The following is a 21,428-nucleotide window of genomic DNA, read 5'->3' as shown; positions in this document are numbered from 1 at the left end:
AGTCCTGGTACTTGTAAATATAGCCTTTTATGCGTGAGTTATCTTAATCTAGAATCGTTCGAGCCACACTGAAACCCAGAAGCAGCTGTGACCATAACAGAGAGAATTAACTTCAGCAAGGTGCATCCGGCTCATACTGCTTGCTAGCAGCTGACATACTACTAGAGCTCAAGTTGACTAAGTCCTAATCTCAATTCACATCCAGAAGCAGGAGTATGAACCACAGACATGGCACTATATGGACTGACTATTACCTTTGGGATACTGATCAGTGGATTACACTGCTGCCTGATTCCTGATGATTTTGTAGGAGCTAGAGCCCATGGTGATATTATAATTGGTGGTCTGTTTGCAGTACATGGTAAAATGGTCAACTCTGCTAAGGGATATCCCCAAAAGCCTGCTATCCAGAACTGTGAAGGGTGAGTATTATCATTAAATATAAATAAGTCCATTTTTTTAAATAAAAAGACAACCATAACTGTACATGCGTGTACACAGGTTCCGTGTAAAAAAGACATAGTTTAGGTTGGAAGTTGGAACAACAGGAGCCATGGACTCTACTAGCAGTCAGATATATATCATGAGAACTGTTAATGGTCACAGTTTTTATGCCTTTTATTGACCAAGCTTAGTGTTCCATTATGTATACCTTTTATCAGATATATGTTTCATAGTTTGCCCAGGAGATTTTTTTGTACAGTGAGTTTTTTTTTTCTCGTTTTACTCCTACAAACTGCACTTTATGAAAATTCTATTCCAAGAATAGAAATCCAATCATTTGTATTTTTATATTTCTATTGCTATATTCTTACAATTAGGCCTCATGCACACAACCATTATTTTGGTCTGTGTCCAATCCGTATTTTCTGGAGAACACACGGACCCATTTATTTCTATGGGTCCACATCCATGCAGCCATTCCACAGTTTATAAAACATTTCCTATTCTTGTTGTTTTTGTGGTCAAGAATAGACAGTTCTATTGGGAAAATACGGCATGCACATGGTCAGGATTAGTGGTTTGTAGACCACCAAATACATATAATCATGTGCATGTAGCCTTAGCTTTTATGTCATCTTTTGAATGCTTTTTCAGTATGTATACCAGTTAGTGGTTAGCACTAATTAATTAGGGAGCTGACAAATAAGGAAGTCTTGTCATTGCAGTGAGGTTTTGTTTAGTTACTGGAAAACATTACCTGTGCAGAATGTGCCTTATTATTTATTTCCACATATCACATAAACTCCATTACTCCAAGGATTTTCTTCTTGCTTTCTAAAATTGTTTTGTTTGCTACTTTGAATAATACATTCTTCAGGATGGTAAAAACACAGAATTTTTGTCAACTAATTCAGACAACATTTATCAGATTCACCTACATTTTATAGACAATCATCTTGGCTATCTCATACATGAATTGGACTTGTAACTAATTAGCATATGATTTGTTATACAGATTATTGTCATGTAACTGGATTGTTACTGTTTTGCTCTTAAAATTCTAAATTTGTTTTTTTCTTATTTTATAAATCCACCTTTGGATTTCAACACTGCCTGAATCCCTCTGGGCATGCTCTCAATCAGATTCAAGCATGTCTCGACTGAAATCTGTCCCCAGGTCTCTTATATACATTCCCAATGTTGGTGCATACTGGTAGACTCACTTGGGCACGAATTTATCTTTTTCTTCACCTCTACTCACAAGTGTTCGATTGGATTGAGGTCTGGGGACTGTGAAGACAATCCAGCACCTCTACTTCATTGTCATTGAACCATTTATTCGCCAATCTCAACATATGATTCGGACCATTGTCCTGCTGAAACACTTTGTTGTCCTTTTCATACCCATAGTACTCGAGTGTACAAAGTAACTTTTCTTGTAGGATACTCACATACGCTCAGCATTGAGACCACCATCTATTCTGGTGAAGTATCCAACGCCTTTGGCTACGACCCCATATCATTAGGCTTCCTCCACAGAACTTGACAGTTCCTACAATTTCTTGATCCATTAGCCCCCTTTCCCTTGTTTTCTCAGACCCATTTGGACCCATCAGAGCGCAGTCTATTGACTTTGTCTCATCACTCCAAATCACCCATTTTCAATCTTCTACTGTCCACTGTTTGTACTCAAGCCAATGCTTTTTATGATGATATTGAAGTCGAGGCTTCTTCACCTCTTTTCGGACCACCATTCCAGACTTGTGTGATCTCACTGTTACAAAGGATACAAGCCACCTCCACTGCCGTGCCATGCCAGAACTGATAGAACTTGTGATGAGCATACTTAATGACTCCGAAATTTTGCCTGAAGGTCCACCTTTTGGTTTGAGAATGTATAGACAGACTTCATTTCATATTCTTCCAACTATCATGGCACTTACGTGATGCAGTTTGACAATTTTCTTGGCCGAGATACCGCTATCAATGAGCTGGATGATTTTCTTGGAAAATCTTCTTCACGACTGCTCCTGGATTTCAACCAATGACCTTTCGCTTGGGAATCAACCTAATAACAAACTGAGCTATTAGGTAAAGTTAGAACAGGTTGTAATTTGTAGTATACAAGAAGAAAAAAATTGTTCCACCACCAGGAGAAGAACAGTAACGATGCAGTTACATGACAAGAATCTGCATAACTAATCATATGCTAAATAGTTGCAAGTCCAATTTATGTATGAGATAGCGACCTTATGTATGAGATAGCCACCTTTGTCTATAAAATGATGGTAGTCTCAAGTTCAAAGCTGTAGTGGATGGTGAGATATTGAGCCTGAAAGTCAAAAGTTCAAAACATTCTTAACCTTTTGCTCATCAGTGTATTACTATACACTGCAATGAATGCAATAACAGATGAGCATGCTGGGGTCATAACATATTAGGAGGAACCGGATAATAATGTTTCTATTAGTCCTGTTATATTAATAATGGAGGCTCTTTCTTAGAGCTCTTAATGAGGGTACTAAAATCACTTTTTACTCTCATTGTGAATATCTCTCAAAGTCACATTTGTGCACTTCTATTGGTCATAATAATATTTCATTTTTTTTTTTTTTCAGATTTGAGATGCAGGGGTTCTTACAATTACTGGCCATGGCTCATGCTATAGATATGGTAAACAATTCATCACTCATACCTGGAATAAAACTCGGATATGAAATTTATGATACTTGTTCCGAAGCCACATTGGCAGTATCAGCAGCACTACGTTTCCTGTCTACATACAACTCTTCTGTGGAACTGTTGACATTCAAGTGCAATTATTCAGATTATACACCCAAGGTTAAAGCCGTCATTGGAGATAGTTATTCAGAAGTTTCTATTGCTGTTGCGAGGTTGCTTAACACTCAACTCATCCCACAGGTAGATAAAATGTTAAATATTATTTTAATGTGTTTGCTATTTCTGTTTATCACAGGGATATTAAGAAAGTAGAAACTTCATTGTGGATCAGACCTAAATGTGGTGTGTTGGTCCAGAGGAATCAGTTTCTGGCTGGTTTGCCTCTGCAGCTCTCTTTGACATCCTACTGACACCCTCTTCCCTTGGTCTTTATTGGAAAGGGCTTTTAGGCTCTCTCCTCACCATTGGAGGGCCTTCATTCCCTCACCAGTTTACAAGGGCAGCTCTTCATAGGCATATGTCAGAAGATTTGGAGAGCCGCCAAAGTCGTTTCCTCTTGAACTATAGCTATTCCCTACTTCCAAAGAAATAATAGGTTGGTCCCCTATACAGTGGTATCCAACATCTCTTTACCATCTCTTATGGCATAGCTTTTACCTGTGGTATTGGTATATACCTGGAAATGGAGAGTAATATTGCCAAAATACCACTCAAATAATATTGCCATACAGCACTTGCATAAATATGCAGAAAGCACCATACTGCAATTATGCTATTAGGGTATAATAACACATGGCTAAATAGTTTGGGGTTGTTTCTGCAGTATATGCATGCATTTCTGCAATCCTCATTCAAGTACTGTACTTAACGAAACATTATAGAACTTTTTGTGAATATATCCCTATTAGGACTGACCTAGAGAAATTTACTTTTTTTACCTTTCTTATCCCTACTCCAGTGTAGTGCTACAGCTACAGTATGTGAACAATACATTTAGAAAATCCAACTGTATTTATCTACTATATTTCCTCCCTGTTATCTACAGCAAAATCTTCATGATTTGCCGATGTACATTTTCCTTTACAGAAAAGCTGCAGTTGACCTGCCAAGTGTTGTTCCACCCTTGCTCTTCCCACAGGTGTGCTCAAGCTGCTGTGAAGTGGGCAATGTCAACCTGTGTGTCTGCGTGCTGGATCGGAGGGGAAGGCATGAGGTGGAGAGTATAGGAGTGGTAGCTGTGGCAATGAGGGTGGTTGTAGTCCAGTGGCTAACCCTGACTTTGCAGTTGCAGTAACCATGGTGTTGGTGGATTTCTGGGTACAAGGCAGTGCTCCCTTGAAGTACTGGCAAGGTGGGGCAATAGGATGCAGGTAAGCGATGCAAGGTAATGAGGAGGCCAGTTTTTTTAAGTATCAAGTCCACTGTACTTTGGACATATGGGGCAGCAGAATGGCTCAGTAGTTAGCAATGGTAACTTGCAGTGCTGGAGTCCTGGGTTCAAATTCCAACATAGGACAATATCTGCATGGAGTCTGTATGTTCTCCCAATGTCTGGTGGCTTTCCTGCAATTACTCTGGTTTCTTGCCACATTCCAAAGACATACTGATAGGGAGCTTAGGTTGTGAGTTCCACTGGAGACGGCAAGCAATGATAGTGTCTGTTTAGCACTGGGGAATATGTCAGCGCTATACAAGTGAATAAAGTAAATAAATATATCACACACAGGCATTTGCTAAATTTGGACAGGTTATGTGTGTACTAATAAGACCACAGCCATTTTATTTCTCTTAATGAATGTTCCCTAGACAAAACAAACCATTATAACTAATGACAGGTATTTAAGAATATATTTATAATAACGTAATTAAGTATTTTAGTTTTCTCAATTCTCGGTGAACCCCTATAATAGTGATGGCGAACCTATGGCACGGGTGCCAGAGGCGGCACTCAGAGCCCTCTCTGTGGGCACCTGCACTCTGGAAAAAGTCTATGGTGTACAATATGCCTTAGACTTTTCCTGCCCTTCATCAGCGCAGGCGCACTATGAACAGCACAGGCAGCGCACTGAATGTAGGCAGGCTATTATAGCTAAGTAATAAAGTACATAGAGGATATACTATATTGGACTATAGTATTCAGGTTAAATTGCTTTGTTGGCACTTTGCAATAAATAAGTGGGTTTTGGGTTGCAGTTTGGGCACTCGGCCTTTAAAAGGTTCACCATCACTGCCCTATAAGGTCAGTCTCAGGCTACATGCACAGATATGCCAAGGCTGTATATGGTGATATACGTAGGCCTTAAAATAAATACCTCTCTGAGTCTATTTCCAATGAATCCAAACAACTTCCCAAACTAGCCAAGGAGACACAGTATTTTGGTCACTTTTTTTGGAATCTATCAGCTTGCAGGGCTGGTGTAACCTGCCTGTCGCTATTCTCTCTCTCCAGCTGCTAGCTGTACACTCTCCACACTACATCTCCTAGCTCAGAGGGGTGAAGCCAGTCCAGGACAAGAAAAAAAAAACTATTTCTCCTATAAACAGCCTGTGAGAAACAGTATACAGTAAAGTCACATTAACCATTTTGCAATGAACCACATAACAGCATAGGTCCCAATGAGTCCAGCAGGACAGTCCCAGTTTTTCACCACTGTCTTTGGCAGTTGCCTGCATGTCCCAGTATGCCTGCCTGTCCCTTAGTAAGGGGGCTTTGCAAATGGCTGATAACAGCCATTAGGAAGAGCTGAAGGACCTGTGAATATCAGCATCATGTGATCAGTGCAGGAGGGGGAAGAACTCAGCAGTGCAGAAGACCAAGAGGTGAGGAAGGTGGTGTCATGTGACAGGAGGGGCCCAGCTATGTGTGGAGAAGAAAGTCAAGATGCATGGACTCAATGTACGAGTTGGTGAAATGATGGGAGTTGTAGTTTTCTCCTCCTATGCCTCCTTCCTGTAATGTCCTCTGATATAGCATAATAATGGCCTGGGCATGCTAGGAGTTGTAGTTCCATCCTCTTATACCACCTCTTCCTGGAATGCTATCTGATATCACATAATAGACTGGGCATGCTGGAAGTTGCAGTTCTCTCCTCATATATCCTCCTGTAATGTCCTCTGATATCACATAAACAGTCTGGATATGCTTGGAGTTATGGTTCTCTCATCTTATACCTCCACCCTGTAATGTCTTGTGATATAACATAATAACAGCCTGGACATACTGGGAGTTGTAGTTCTCTCCTCTTATACCTCCTCCTGTAATGTCCTCTGATATCACATAATAGTCTGGACATGCTGGGAGCTGTACTTCTCTCCTCTTATACTTCCTCCCTGCAATGTCCTCTGCTGTCACGAAATAATAGCCTGAGCATGCTGGGAGTTGTAGTCCCCCTCTTGGTAATGGTTTCCTATTCTACCTCTGGCCTATTTTTCTGACTTCTATACCAAACACCGGCTATTGCACACTACACACCCTGCCTTAAACTCATCCAGATACCATCAGGCAGGAGCCCCAGAATCAGGGTGTGCCCTGCAAGAAGATAGGGTACACCCTCCTTTCATTGCACGGCCCTATGGAGCAAAGGTGTGAGAGCATCTGTATAAATACTGGGGGCACTACAAGGGGCATTATAAATACTGGGGCTACAACAAGAGACAGTATAACTATTGGAGCACTAAGAGGGCATTATAAATACTGGGGAAACTACTGTGGAATTATAACTATTGGCGGCACTACAGGTCAGCATTATAAATACTGAGGAAACTGCAGGAGGCATTATAAATACTAGGGGCACTACAAGGGAGACTATATCTAATGGGGGCACCATTACTAATAATGGTACTCTGGGAGATGATTAGATACACAGTTCAGCAGACAGTATCACATACAGACGTGGACAAAATTGTTGGTACCCTTTGGTCAATGAAAGAAAAAGTCACAATGGTCACAGAAATAACTTTAATCTGACAAAAGTAATAATAAATTAAAATTCTATAAATGTTAACCAATGAAAGTCAGACATTGTTTTTCAACCATGCTTCAACAGAATTATGTAAAAAAATAAACTCATGAAACAGGCATGGACAAAAATGATGGTACCCCTAACTTAATATTTTGTTGCGCAACCTTTTGAGGCAATCACTGCAATCAAACGCTTCCTGTAACTGTCAATGAGACATCTGCACCTCTCAGCAGGTATTTTGGCCCACTCCTCATGAGCAAACTGCTCCAGTTGTGTCCGGTTTGAAGGGTGCCTTTTCCAGACTGCATGTTTCAGCTCCTTCCAAAGATGCTCAATAGGATTGAGGTCAGGGCTCATAGAAGGCCACTTTAGAATAGTCCAATTTTTTCCTCTTAGCCATTCTTGGGTGTTTTTAGCGGTGTGTTTTGGGTCATTGTCCTGTTGCAAGACCCATGACCTGCGACTGAGACCAAGCTTTCTGACACTGGCTAGTACATTTCTCTCTAGAATTCCTTGATAGTCTTGAGATTTCATTGTACCCTGCACAGATTCAAGACACCCTGTGCCAGACGCAGCAAAGCAGCCCCAGAACATAACAGAGCCTCCTCCATGTTTCACAGTAGGGACAGTGTTCTTTTCTTGATATGCTTCATTTTTTCGTCTGTGAACATACAGCTGATGTGCCTTGGCAAAAACTTCGATTTTTGTCTCATCTGTCCACAGGACATTCTCCCAGAAGCTTTGTGGCTTGTCAACATGTAGTTTGGCATATTCCAGTCTTGCTTTTTTATGATTCGTTTTCAACAATGGTGTCCTCCTTGGTCGTCTCCCATGTAGTCCACTTTGGCTCAAACAACGACGGATGGTGCGATCTGACACTGATGTTCCTTGAGCATGAAGTTCACCTTGAATCTCTTTAGAAGTCTTTCTAGGCTCTTTTGTTACCATTCGGATTATCCGTCTCTTAGATTTGTCATCAATTTTCCTCCTGCGGCCACGTCCAGGGAGGTTGGCTACAGTCCCATGGATCTTAAACTTATGAATAATATGTGCAACTGTACTCACAGGAACATCTAGTTGCTTGGAGATGGTCTTATAGCCTTTACCTTTAACATGCTTGTCTATAATTTTCTTTCTGATCTCTTGAGACAGCTCTTTCCTTTGCTTCCTCTGGTCCATGTCGAGTGTGGTACACACCATATCACCAAACAACACAGTGATTACCTGGAGCCATATATATAGGCCCAATGGCTGATTACAAGGTTGTAGACACCTGTGATGCTAATTAGTGGACACACCTTGAATTAACATGTCCCTTTGGTCACATTATGTTCTGTGTTTTCTAGGGGTACCATCATTTTTGTCCATGCCTGTTTCATGAGTTTATTTTTTTACATAATTCTGTTGAAGCATGGTTGAAAAACAATGTCTGACTTTCATTGGTTAACATTTATAGAATTTTAATTTATTATTACTTTTGTCAGATTAAAGTTATTTCTGTGACCATTGTGACTTTTTCTTTCATTGACCAAAGGGTACCAACAATTTTGTCCACGTCTGTATATGAGGATTAGATACAGCATCTAAGCCGACAATATCATACATGATGGGATTAAATACATATCGTACCTGCTTGCCAATTTTTGGAAGTCCCATAGCAGTGAATGGCTCTCTGTTTACTTCAGGGTCTGTCCCATTAGTGAACCCACACCTATCTGACATTTATGGCATACCCTAGCGGTATTCTATAAATGTCCAAGATAGAAATATCCCTTTAATAAATTTCCTCTCTGGAGTTCAATGATTAAGCCCTGTACCCATTCAATACACCCTTAGAATACCTATAGAAAAAAGGTGTGCAGGAGAAATATTAAGAGATAATATTACTGAAAAAAATAAATAAAGAAACAAACCCACAAATTTTTATTATAACAGGGATCAACATCCTTTGGCACTCTAGCTGTGGCAAAACTATGAATCCTAGCATGCATACTTGCTTAGCTGTTTTCAAAACTCCCATAGAAGTGAATGGCACATGCTGGAAATAGTTTTACCACATCTGGAGCGTCAAAGGTTGCTGACCACTGTGTTATAAAGTGGTTTTGGATTGCTGGGGCTCTTGCCCTTTTAGGGAGGGGAGGCTCCTGCTTCACTTTCTCTTGGGATTCTTCCATTAGAGAAGGTTGAGTGTTGCTCCTCAGGCAGATTTTGGGGGGCTGGAGATAATGTAGCTCTTCCGTTGTATTGAAGAGAAAGAAAATAAAGATCAGCAAAACAATTTCCAAACATGAGGAGAAAAGAGGCCAAACTTACCCGATCTGGTCCTGTACTACTCATCAGACGTCCCCTAATGGTGAGAGCCAGCCCAGGAGACTGAGGCTTGGGTCAGTGGATCACCTCAATTTATACCCACCTCTGATTATTACATCATAAATAAATGAGTTATGGCCCCCATTATGATACCACACGTAAGTGAGTCAACTGCCACAATTCTAATGATGACATCACAAGTAGGGTCTCACCATGATAACGGCCATATTGAATGTAATAAGGTACAGACACTTCCTTGACAGATGTGCCATGAAAACCCTCTATCCCACAGGGACATTACAGCTATTACTACTAAGCTACTTTTGCCAGCCATAGATTTTACTGAGAGAGACTTTAGTAAGATAATGTACAAAGAGATTCATGACCTTGCCTAAATCCATACACTGCCCTCTGGGAGAATATTGCACTGTGTACAGTTGGGACTTTGTTTTGCTATAGTTGGATGTACTACAACTCCCATTTTGCTGTATAGTAAAGAAAGACATTTATTTTTCTACCTCTGGGCTATTTTTCTGATTCCTATCTCCATACACTGGCCATTATGCTCTACAGGCCTTGCCTTGTACCCACCCAGACACCTAACATAAAGGGTACCCCAACTGCCATCAGGAAAGCCAGAATCCGAGTGTGTCCCAAGGCTTGAAAGGGTACACCTTCTTTTCACTGCACGGCACTAGGAGTTTATTGGCTACCAATCCTTCAAGGGTTCATCCCTATACCTGGTCAATACACCCCTAGGATACTTATAGAAAACAGGGTCACTGAAGAAATGGTGCAATTTAATAATTAAGAAGGAAAAAATACAAACACTATTGCATTTTTTTAAAGAAACACACACAAAAACGTTTATTAATTATAAAATGGTCTTGGATTTCTGTGGCTCTGGCCCTTTAAGTGAGGTGGAGGCTCCATCTTCACTTTCTCCTAGGATTCTTCAATTCGAGGAGGTAAAGTGTTGCTTCTCAGGCAAATTTTCGGGGGCCAGAGAGGGTCAGATGCAACTATCATTTGGTATTGAAACAAAACAAAATAAAGATCAGAAAAACAATTCCCAAACACATGAGGAGAAAAGCAGTCAAATTTACCCAATCTGGTCTACTCATCAAATACCCCCTAATGGTGAGAGCCAGACCTCGAGATTGAGGCTATGGTCAGTGTGTCACCTCAATTTATACCCACCGCCGATGTTTTCGTCATAAGTAAATGAGTCATGGCCCCCATCATGATACTACAAGTAAGTGAGTCATCTGCAGGATTCTAATGATGACATCACAAGCAGGGTCTCACCATGAGAGCGGCCATATTGAATTTAATAAGGTACAGGCTACAGATAATGGGTTAGCCCGTTGTCCTCTGGGCCGATTATTTTATAAAATCATTTCCAAGAATTCCCAAATGCGTAGATTTCCAGAAACTGCTAATTTTTGACAGTACCAATAAAACAGGAAGCACTGTATTTACATATGTTTTCAGATAGTATTAGTACCTCCTTGTTGGATGGAAAAGAAAAATTGTCTATATCTCTTGATAAATATGGTTTACTGTATGTGCTCAATAGTAAATCTCTCCGCCGATCAGCTGTTTGATCGTGATGCTCCAGTGAGTGCCGCAACGTCCTTATAACTTAGCTTACCAAGAACAGCGCCGTACATTGTATAGTGGCTGTGATTGGTATTGCAGCTGAGGCCCATTCACTGAAACTAGGCCATGTGACTAATGAATGTGATGTCACTAGCCTAGGAAGAGGCTCCGAGGCTGGGAGTTGGATCCCACTGACAGATATTGATGATACTATTCTTAGGATAGTTCCACTATGCAGCTGAAAATTGCAAACAGAATTTGCAAATTTTTTTTGTAAAAAAAAAAAACAACATATGAGATGAGATGTTATTTATGGAATAAATAAAGTTGTCACTCCAGCCAAAAACTCTAAATTAGTCCTTTGGCCAAAGTCATGGCACTGTACATGCTCCCAAAGTTTCATCATTCAGCTGAATAGTGCCATTACAGAGATCCCCTGCTGTCCCCTACTAGAATGCAACTGAAGCATGTGCTGTCATAACGACAGAGCAGTGCTGTCTTGAGCCATTTCAGAGCATGGCCTCATGCACACAACCCTATTTTCCGTCCTCATCTGATCCAGGACAGCTGAGGTATGTTTCGATTTAAACTGTCTCTCTGTCAGAAGGATGCAGAGATAGTTGAATGCAATAGTAAAGCAGGGAAGTGACATCATCACGCCCAAGGGCGTAGCTATAGGGGGTGCAGAGGTAGCAGTCGCTACCGGGCCCAGGAGCCTGAGGGACCCAAAGACCCTTGTGCCCCATAAGAAGACACCAGTATTATAGAAAGTTCATGCCGGTCAAGTTGCACCTCTGGCTGCAGGGAAGGGGTTAGGTCAAGAATTTGGCATGAGGGGGATTGGGGGGTGCCGTTTCAAGTGCAAAAAGCACTGGGGGAAGGGGGGCCCAAGCTAAAATCTTGTATCAGGGCCCATGAGCCTTTAGCTATGCCCCTGATCACCCCTGCTGAGCTCACTAAGGGAGTGCACAGATAATCATTTTCTGGCCTGTCCACTTATGCTCAGCTCATCAGGAGCGATGATGTCACTTTATTGCTTCACTGTTGTAAGGTGACACTAACTAAGGGGGCTTTATCATTGTTAGGGGGCATTCTATTGTGTGTGAGGACTCACAGGGTGCATAACAACTATGTGTAGGGCACTAAGGGGACATTCTACTGTGTATGGGGCACTAAGAAGACATAACTACTGTGTGGGGGCACTAAGGGGACTGGGCAGGATTGGGAGTGTATAGAGGCATGGCTTAGTGTCATAAAATTAGCCTGATAATGTCCCTCCTCAGGTATTTTAAAAGTTGGGAGGTATACATTACAGTATGGTATTAACCCATTTCACAGTGAACAGTACAATACAGCATTAACCCTTTTAGCAGTGAATCACTGTGTCACTGCACATTATACAATCTGTGATTGGGGCAAAATTAGGAGGTGATGACAACAAACAGCAGGAGTGAGTGAGGTCAGGATATTTACAAAACTCTAATTCACCACATACAACCTGTATACATACTGTATATATATATATATATATATATATATATATATATATCATACAGCATAACACCAGCTCTGAGATCACAAAAGACGTGAGAAACACAGAAGAGTAAGACAGTAAGGCTGGTTTCACACGGGCGTTGCGGAAAAAGGTGCGGGTGCGTTGCAGGAACATGCACGATTTTTCCACGCAAGTGCAAAACATTGTAATGCGTTTTGCACGCGTGTGAGAAAAATCAGCATGTTTGGTACCCAAACCCGAACTTCTTCACAGAAGTTCGGGCTTGGGATCGGTGTTCTGTAGATTGTATTATTTTCCCTTATAACATGGTTATAAGGAAAAATAATAGCATTCTGAATACAGAATGCATAGTACAATATCGCTGGAGGGGTTAAAAAAATAAATAAAAAATGTAACTCACCTTAATCCACTTGCTCGCGTAGCCGGCATCTCTTCTGTCTCTTTCTTTGCTGATTGCAGTCAAAGGACCTGTGGTGACGTCACTCCGGTCATCACATGGTCCGTCACATGATCTTTTACCATGGTGATGGATCATGTGATGACCGGAGTGACGTCACCACAGGTCCTTTGACTGCAATCAGCAAAGAAAGAAGACAGAAGGAGATGCTGGGCTGCGCGAGCAAGTGGATTAAGGTGAGTTAAAATATTATTATTTTTTTTTAACCCCTCTGTATTAAGAATGCTATTACGTTCCCTTATAACCATGTTATAAGGGAAAATAATAAAATGATCGGGTCTCCATCCCGATAGTCTCCTAGCAACCGTGCGTGAAAATCGCACTGCATCCGCACTTTTTCACGCAGCCCCATTCACTTCTATGGGGCCTGTGTTGCGTGGAAAACGCACAATATAGAACATGCTGCGATTTTCACGCAACACACAAGTGATGCGTGAAAATGACTGCTCGTGTGAACAGCCCCATAGAAATGAATGGGTCAGGATTTAGTGCGGGTGCAATGCGTTCAACTCACGCATTGCACCCGCGCGGAATACTCGCCCATGTGAAAGGGGCCTAAGGCCTGTCACTGGTCAGTCTTAGCTCAGCCTCTGCACTGCGACTGCCACACAATGAACGTCCTGACCGATTTCTGTGATCTGCTACGTCCTGACACCGGTAGCAGCAGGTTCTTATAGACCTAACCAGCGGCCATGAAAGGATATTATAGTATTAATGTAGTAGATCCTCCTGGCCTCCATCCGCATCCGACGGTCCGCACTTCAAAAGACTAGAGCATGCGTTACTTTTTTGCGATGCAGAGGTACGGCCAGAAACACCACGGAAGCACTCCGTAGTTCCGTGCGGTTCTGATCCGTGCCTCCGTTCTACATCTACGTGATTGCGGACCCATTCAAGTGAGTGGGTCCGCGATCCGTGATGCGGAATGCACACGGCCGGTGCCTGTGTATTGTGGACCTGCTGTATGTGGGCCGCAATACAGCCACGGGGGGCACACGGTCGTGTGCATGTAGCCTAAGGCTGATATTATTGGGCAACCGTGGACATCATAAGGGTCCATTCACACATCCGTGTGTGTGTTGTGCGGATCCGCAAAACACGGACAGCAGCAATGTGCGTTCCGCATTTTGCGGACTGCACATTGCCGGCACTAAGAGAATATGCCTATTCTTGTCCGCTATTGCGGACAAGAATAGGACATGTTCTATTTTTTTCAGGATCGGAATTGCGAACCCAGAAGAAATGTATGGGTCTGCAATTCCATTCCGCAAAATGCGGAATGGAATTGCGGATGTGTGAATGGAGCCTAAGAGAGAGTTGAATAAGAGGAGAGAACTACAAATCCCAGCATGTCCAGGCTGTTATTATGTGATATTAGAGGACATTACAGGGATGAAGTATAGCAGAAAACTAAAACTCCCAGGAAGTCCAGACTCTTAAAAATTACATGGAGAGGGCTATAAGATGAGAGAACTACAACTTCTAGTATGTCCAGATTGTAAAAAATTACATGGAGAGGGGTATAAGAGGACAGAAATACAATTTCCAGTACGTCCAGACTGTTAGTATGGGGCATTAATGGCCATTACATGGAGAGGGGTATAAGAGGACAGAAATACAATTTCCAGCATGTCCAGACTGTTAGGATGGGGCATTAATGGCCATTACATGGAGAGGGATATAAGAGGAGAGAACTACAAATTGCACCAGGGGTTAAATTAACTGCAAACTGCAGTAGGGGTTAAATTAGCCTATCATGCCCTCAGTTGGAGTTCCTGTGAGCTTCAGAGGAGGTGAGCTTTGACAATTGTTCACATGGTGCGGTGCTGCTGGCTGTTTTTCTGGCTGGTTGGCGGGGCCCAGAGCTAGGTTTGGCATGATCAGGCAGCAGGGGTGCTGTTTGGCTGCTGGGTCCTGCCGCCGGCCGGGATGGCACCACAGCGCTGGTGGTCGCCGTGCCAATTTTAGGTTAGGACCCACTCATAGAGGCAACCTTGGCGTGGTGAGTGGGCTTATGCCTTTTGATCAAAATGTACACTAATGTACACTCATTTAGCATGTAGCATGGAGGTGGTACACATGCGCTATTTAGTGCTGTCTCCTGCAGAAATGCAGGGATGAGATCATAGCATTAGCAGTGGATGTGCGATTTATTTCTTCTTTTCTCCCATTATCTATTGTAAAAATTGCAGCATGCCAAGACTGTTATTATGGGGCATCAGTGGTTATTATATGGAGAGGGATATAACAGAGAACTCCCAGAATTTATAGAATGTTATAATGTGGGTCCCACTTCTGCTCTTATGTTCAGAATGAGGCCCTAAAGTAAACGGAGAGGAATCCACGAATGGGCGGCCACCATCCATTGACAGCTTTGTGACTTCTGAAAAAAGCCAAGCACTGGCTCACCTGGCTCACCTATTTACAGAGATCCCATAGCAGTGAATGGAGCAGTGGCCATGCTTGTGCAGCTTGCTCAAGATTTACTGCTATGACACTTCAGAAAATAGCCCAGCCAGAGCTATTTTCGGACGTCCCATAGCAATGAATGTAAAGGAGTCTGCATATTTGCTGTGTGCTCTCCATTCACTTCAGGCCCCCATAATTCTGTAGACAGAAGTGGGTTCCAGAGGTGAGGCCCACATTACATGACATATCTTAGCAAATATGTCATACATTTTCCAGATGGAGCAACCCCTTTAATTAGCTGTTTGCCGACGGTGCGGTAAGTTGATGTCCCCAGGGGCTGCATTTTGAAAGTGGTTCTCTCTAATAAGACAACCCCTTTAAAGGGCTTCTGTCACCCCACTAAACCGTTTTTTTTTTTTTTTTTTTTTTTTTTTAACCTATAATCCCTATAGTGCGATTTTTGCATACATAAGCTAAATAATCATTTCGGTCCAGTAGAATTTGTTAAAAACGTAATTTTAAAATATGCAAATTACCTTGCTACCAGCAAGTAGGGCGGCTACTTGCTGGTAGCAGCCGCATCTTCCAATCCTAAAGACGCCCCCTCCGCTGTGTGATTGACAGGGCCAGGGAACAGGATCGTCCTCTGCTGGCCCTGTTTGAATTCAAAATATCGCGCCTGCGCCGTACCTGTCTTCAATCGGCGCAGGCGCACTGAGAGGCGGCCGCTCGCTCTGCCGCTCCATCCTCAATGCGCCTGCGCCGATGACGTCACATCTACACCCGGCGCAGGCGCATTGAGGATGGTGCGGCCGAGCGAGCAGCCGCCTCAGTGCACCTGCACCGATTGAAGTAAGGTACGGCCGCGGCGCAGGCGCCAGATTTTGAATGCAAACAGGCAGGGCCAGCAGAGAATGATTCCGTTCCCTGGCCCTGTCAATCAACATGCGGAGGGGGCGTCTTTAGGATCGGAGGATGCGGCTGCTACCAGCAAGTAGCCGCCCTACTTGCTGGTAGAAAGGTAATTTGCATATTTTGAAATTACGTTTTTAACAAATTCTACTGGACCAAAATGATTATTAAGCTTATGTATGCAGAAATCGCACTATAGGGATTATAAGTAAACAAAAGGGGAAAAAAACTGTTTAGTGGGGTGACAGAAGCCCTTTAAATTGCATATATGTCATTTCTTATTTAATCTCAATTTACAAAAAAAATCTTCCTTAATGCATTGTATATTCTCTGTTGCTTTCCCCAAACTATGGGAATTCTACAAGCTCTTGTAATAATGGTCTGAAAAAGGGAAAAATAGTCACAAAATGTAATTTTGATTTGGCAGCAGTACTGATCTTAATCCCAATAGTGATATAAAATGAAAATATGTACAGCTGAAAAGACTTCAGTACCATAATGGGAGATTATTTTTTTATTTTTTATTTTGGGATAAAGTATAATTAAATTCCAAATAATCCTGAGAATTCAGAATCACTGAGAGTATTTCTTAAAGGGATTGTCCAGGTTCAGAGCTGAACCCGGACATACTTCCATTTTCACCCAGGCAGCCCCCCTGATTTGAGCATCGGAGCAGTTCATGCTCTGATGCTCTCCTTTGCCCTGCTCTAAATCGCGCAGGGCAAAGGCATTTTAGGAGTTCCGTTGACGTACCGGTGTTCGTGAAATTTCCCTACCCGTGAAATTTCCCTACCCTCCTCACTTCCTGTTGTGAAGCGGCCGCACCGGATATGACGTTCACAGCTTTGGAAGGAGGTGTGCCGCGTAGGCTCACAACGACGCGGATAGAGAAATTTTACACCAGAGTTGGGGAGAAGGGGCCACCTAATGCGCTTGCGCCTTACCTCTCAGCTGGCTCCAGATGATCAGACACTGCGGGTGCGCAGTGAGTGGTATGGAGATTTAACAGAAGAAATGGCCATCAGATCTCCCTACCCCCACACTGCGCAGGCGGGGTTATCGGATGGATGTTTAGTATAAGTGATCTCCCTGTCTGTTGGTGCGCACGTGCAGTGTATCCCGACGGGAGTAGTTAGCCGCGCTTGCGCACTGGCCCGTAATTTTTCCCTACCCTCTAACTGCTGGTGAAGCTTCCGGTGCATGCGCAGTGTTGGCCGATGTCCAGCTGAGAGGTGGCCCCTTCTCCCCAACTCTGGTGTGAAATTTCCCTAACCCGTCATTGTGCGCCGGCGCGGCACACCTCCTTCCAAAGCGAACGTCATATCCAGTGTGGCCGCGTTACAACAGGAAGTGACGAGGGTAGGGAAATATCACGGAACACCGGGGCTCTCCATGGGGCTGCCAGGAAGCCCGGTGAGGTCACTGTCACTGATGGGCGGGCTTTAGCACTGCGTTAGGCAGTAAAACTGCTAGGGCAGCACTAAAGCCCGCCCATCAGAGCCGGTGACGTCTCCGAACACACTGCCGGGCGGAAGTTTCTGCCCGGCAGTGTGTTATGATAAACAAAAGAGCCCTTGCCCTGCGTGATCTAGTGCAGGGCAAGGGAGCGCATTGGAGCACGAGATGCTCCGATGCTAACATCAGGGGGGCTGCCGGGGTGAAAGTAAAGGTATGTCCGGGTTCAGCAGCAACCGTGCAGGGATCTGGAGTGCCGCGGGTGTTTGGGAGCAGGTAAGTATATTGTATATGAGGCCCCCAGGCATTGTGGGGGTAACTATAGGGGTTGGATAACTCCTTTTAGGATGCATTCACATCTGTGGCAAGCTGACTCAGCTGCCTGATCTGGTTCAGATGCCAGCTGTTCGCCAGACCAAAAACCAATGCATGCAAGAGTTTTTGTCCGGCCAAAACCTGGTATTTATGCCAGAAAGCGGCCATATCACCACTGGACCTCTTTACAGTCAAAGGGAATCCAGCAGTGAACTATAGAATCCGGCAATACCGGATACGGAGAAATCTGGCTGGCTGCTCTCTGCCAGAAGAGCCTGCCGGATCTGCTGCCGGAGATGTGAACAAAGTCTTGAATGGCACTATGTGATTTTGTAGAAAATAAACTTGAATATTTTTTTCCTACAGATTAGCTATTCATCATCTGCTGAAATACTGAGTGATAAATTTCGCTTTCCTGCCTTCATGAGGACAATACCAAATGATTCCTACCAAACTAGGGCCATGGCAAAGCTCATTCATTTCTCTGGCTGGAATTGGATTGGAATTATAGTCATGGATGATGACTATGGGCGATCAGCTCTAGAGAGCTTTAGCATCCAGGCTGATAAAATCAATGTCTGCATTGCTTTCAAAGAAATCATCCCTGCTCACTTATCTGACGGCACAGTACAAGTCCGCATAGAAGAAACCATCAATAAAATATTAAGCGAAACTAGAGTAAATGTCATTGTGGCTTTTTTGAAACCTTCACTTTTATTAAAACTTTTTATAAAGGTCAGGGAGAAGAAAATACAAAGGACATGGATAGCTAGTGACAGCTGGTCTATAGCCAAAGGAGTCAGTAGCATACCAAACATTCAGAACATTGGACAAGTCATTGGATTTACATTTAAGAGTGGAGATACTACATCCTTTCAGGATTACATCAAAAATCTAAATCAGCAAAAATTTGAGATGAATCGTCTATTGGACCAGTTTGCAGTACTTATGTCTGATTGTCCTACAGTGAAATACAACGATCTCTATGGCTGTGTTACCAATTATTCCAAGGAAGCCATGTTCAGGACACGCACAGTGAAAGCCAAGTCTCTCAGAGTTGATTTTCTTTCAGCTACTATACACCCAGGCTTTGTCTACAGTACTCAGCTGGCAGTGATTGCTATAGGACATGCAATTCAGAAGCTATGTTTGTATCGGAACTGCAAAAATCCTAATGCATTTGCACCATGGGAGGTATAGTTACATAGCAATATGTGTAGAACTGTGATTTTTTTAAGCCACGATCATTTCATTTTTAGGGTCAGGTTTCATGATGCAGTTTTGGAAGCCAAAATCAGGAGTCAATCATAAAAAGAGAGAAAGCATAAACAACAGACTCCTTCAACTTCTCCTCTTATTTGAATTCACTTCTGGCTTTGGCTTCCAAAACTGCATGTAGAAACCTGACCATGTGGCCATAGCCTAAAACATTAAATTACAAAATGTGAAAGTCTGTTAGCTACCCTCACATAAAGGATATGCATATGCTCTGGTTCTTCCTAAAAACAAAAGTTCTTTGTATCTAATTCACATTTTAACACTAGCCTATATACAGTATTAGTATTCAACTGGGAATGGTGATGTACCAAGATCTGACAATACAGCCTCTATTTGTCTTCAGAGCCGCAGCATATTTGATGTTACACATGAGAAACCAGTGTGTAATTGTAGGCTACATTCTTTCCATTATTACAAAATTTACTATTGAAAGGCAACAGACAGATTGCATTCTAGCTATTTTGCACTTAAAAAAGAACATTTTTTCAACAGTTTTTTATTAAAAGTTTGAAGCATCCATTGCAGCTTGCATGTATTCCAATACTTTGCAGGCTGCAGAATGCCATTGACAGTTCCAATCAGACAAGCTTTCTGGCTTAATCTCCAGCCACCCCTGTCTTCTCCTGAACTCAGTTTAGATGAGAGTTCAGGAGATTATAGGGACTGGAGATCCAGCTGTCAGAGACCTCATCTGAACGATATATGACAATGCTTTAAAGGAGTTCAGCTCTGAACCCGGACATACCCAGAATTTCACTCAGGCAGCCCCCCTGACAAGAGCATTTCATGCTCCGACGTTCTACTTTGCCCTACGCTGAATCGCTTAGGGCAAAGGCATTTTCAGGAGTTCTGGTGACAAACCGAACTCTTCATAGGGCTGCCAGACGGAGGCAGTGACGTCACCAGCACTTATGGGCGGACTTTAGTGCTGCCCTAGCCTGTAAAACGGCTAGGGCAGCGTTAAAGCCGGCCCATCAGAGCCGGTGATGCCACCGAATACACTGCTGGGCGGAAGCTTCCGCTCGGCAGTGTATTATTGTAAATAAAAAAAGCCATTGGCCTGCGCGATACAGCATAGCGCAAGGGAGCACATTGGAGCATGATATGCTCCGATGCTAACATCAGAGGGGCTGTCTGAACCCGGACAACCCCTTTAAGATCTTACAGGTGTTGTCTCATTTCAGCAAGTGGCATTTATCATGTAGAGGAAGTTAATACAAGCCACTTACTATTGTGTTGTTATTATTCATATTGCTTCCTTTGCTGGATAGATTCATTTTTCAGTCACATTGTACACTGCTTGTTTCCACGGTTACAACCACCCTGCAATCCATTTAGTGGTGGTCGGGCTAGCACACTATAGGACAAAGCGTCAGCCTCTCTGGTGGTTGGGACTGTGGTAGTGCACATAGACTATTGCTTTTTCCTATAGTGTGCAAGCCTGACCACCGCTGCTGGATTGCAGGGTGGTCATAACCATGGAAACAAGCAGTTTATAATGTGATGGAAAAATGAATCAAGCCAGAAAAGGAGGCAATATGGACAATAAAAATACAAAGTAACTTGTATTAACTTCCTTTCCATAATAAATACCATTTGCTGAAGTGAGACAACCGCTTCAAGTAAAAACAAATTGTAAAAAGTATTTCTTCAACAAAATAGATTTAAAAAAAAAACGAATGTTTCAAAAGGCGTTCAAAGCTTTAAAATCCATCCAATCCATCGAACAACTGCAACCTCCCTATCGAGCCCTAACTGCCTTCCATCAGGACGAACGTCCGCCCTCAGCGCCCCCCAAAACACAAAGGAGTGTCCGAGTATCCAAACCAACACGGGCCTATCTCCTGCAAGATATAACAAAGAAAAACACAAGACCACATCAGTCAAAATGCATCGCTAACACAACAAACCCACCCGTACATAAGACCTAAACCTCACTGATTCCCATCTCCCAATCCTCTTAATCACTTTGTCACTCATCCCAGCTCTAGCCGCCTCCGTAGCAGCACCTATCCTGAACGAGTGCCCTGTAAAATCCTCCGCTGCAATACCCAGCTCACACAAGCAGCGCTTAAACACCGCCACA

General features: G+C 42.9%; 1 protein-coding gene across 1 annotated transcript in view; it reads left to right on the top strand.

Annotated features, from left to right (window-relative positions):
• Positions 1–262: 262 nt before the first annotated feature.
• GPRC6A (G protein-coupled receptor class C group 6 member A) overlaps positions 263–21,428 on the top strand; it is a 45,863-nt gene continuing 24,697 nt past the window's right edge. Inside the window, exons 1-3 of the mRNA XM_044291640.1 lie at positions 263–422; positions 3,063–3,366; positions 18,431–19,258. Coding sequence (XP_044147575.1) covers positions 367–422; positions 3,063–3,366; positions 18,431–19,258 — 1,188 coding nt within the window. The 5' untranslated portion in view covers positions 263–366. The remainder of the gene's footprint in view (positions 423–3,062; positions 3,367–18,430; positions 19,259–21,428) is intronic.

Source organism: Bufo gargarizans, chromosome 4 (assembly GCF_014858855.1).
Source record: "Bufo gargarizans isolate SCDJY-AF-19 chromosome 4, ASM1485885v1, whole genome shotgun sequence".
NCBI lineage: Eukaryota > Metazoa > Chordata > Amphibia > Anura > Bufonidae > Bufo > Bufo gargarizans.
Note: the sequence above shows the minus strand (reverse complement) of the source record. Positions and strands in the feature narration are given on the sequence as shown.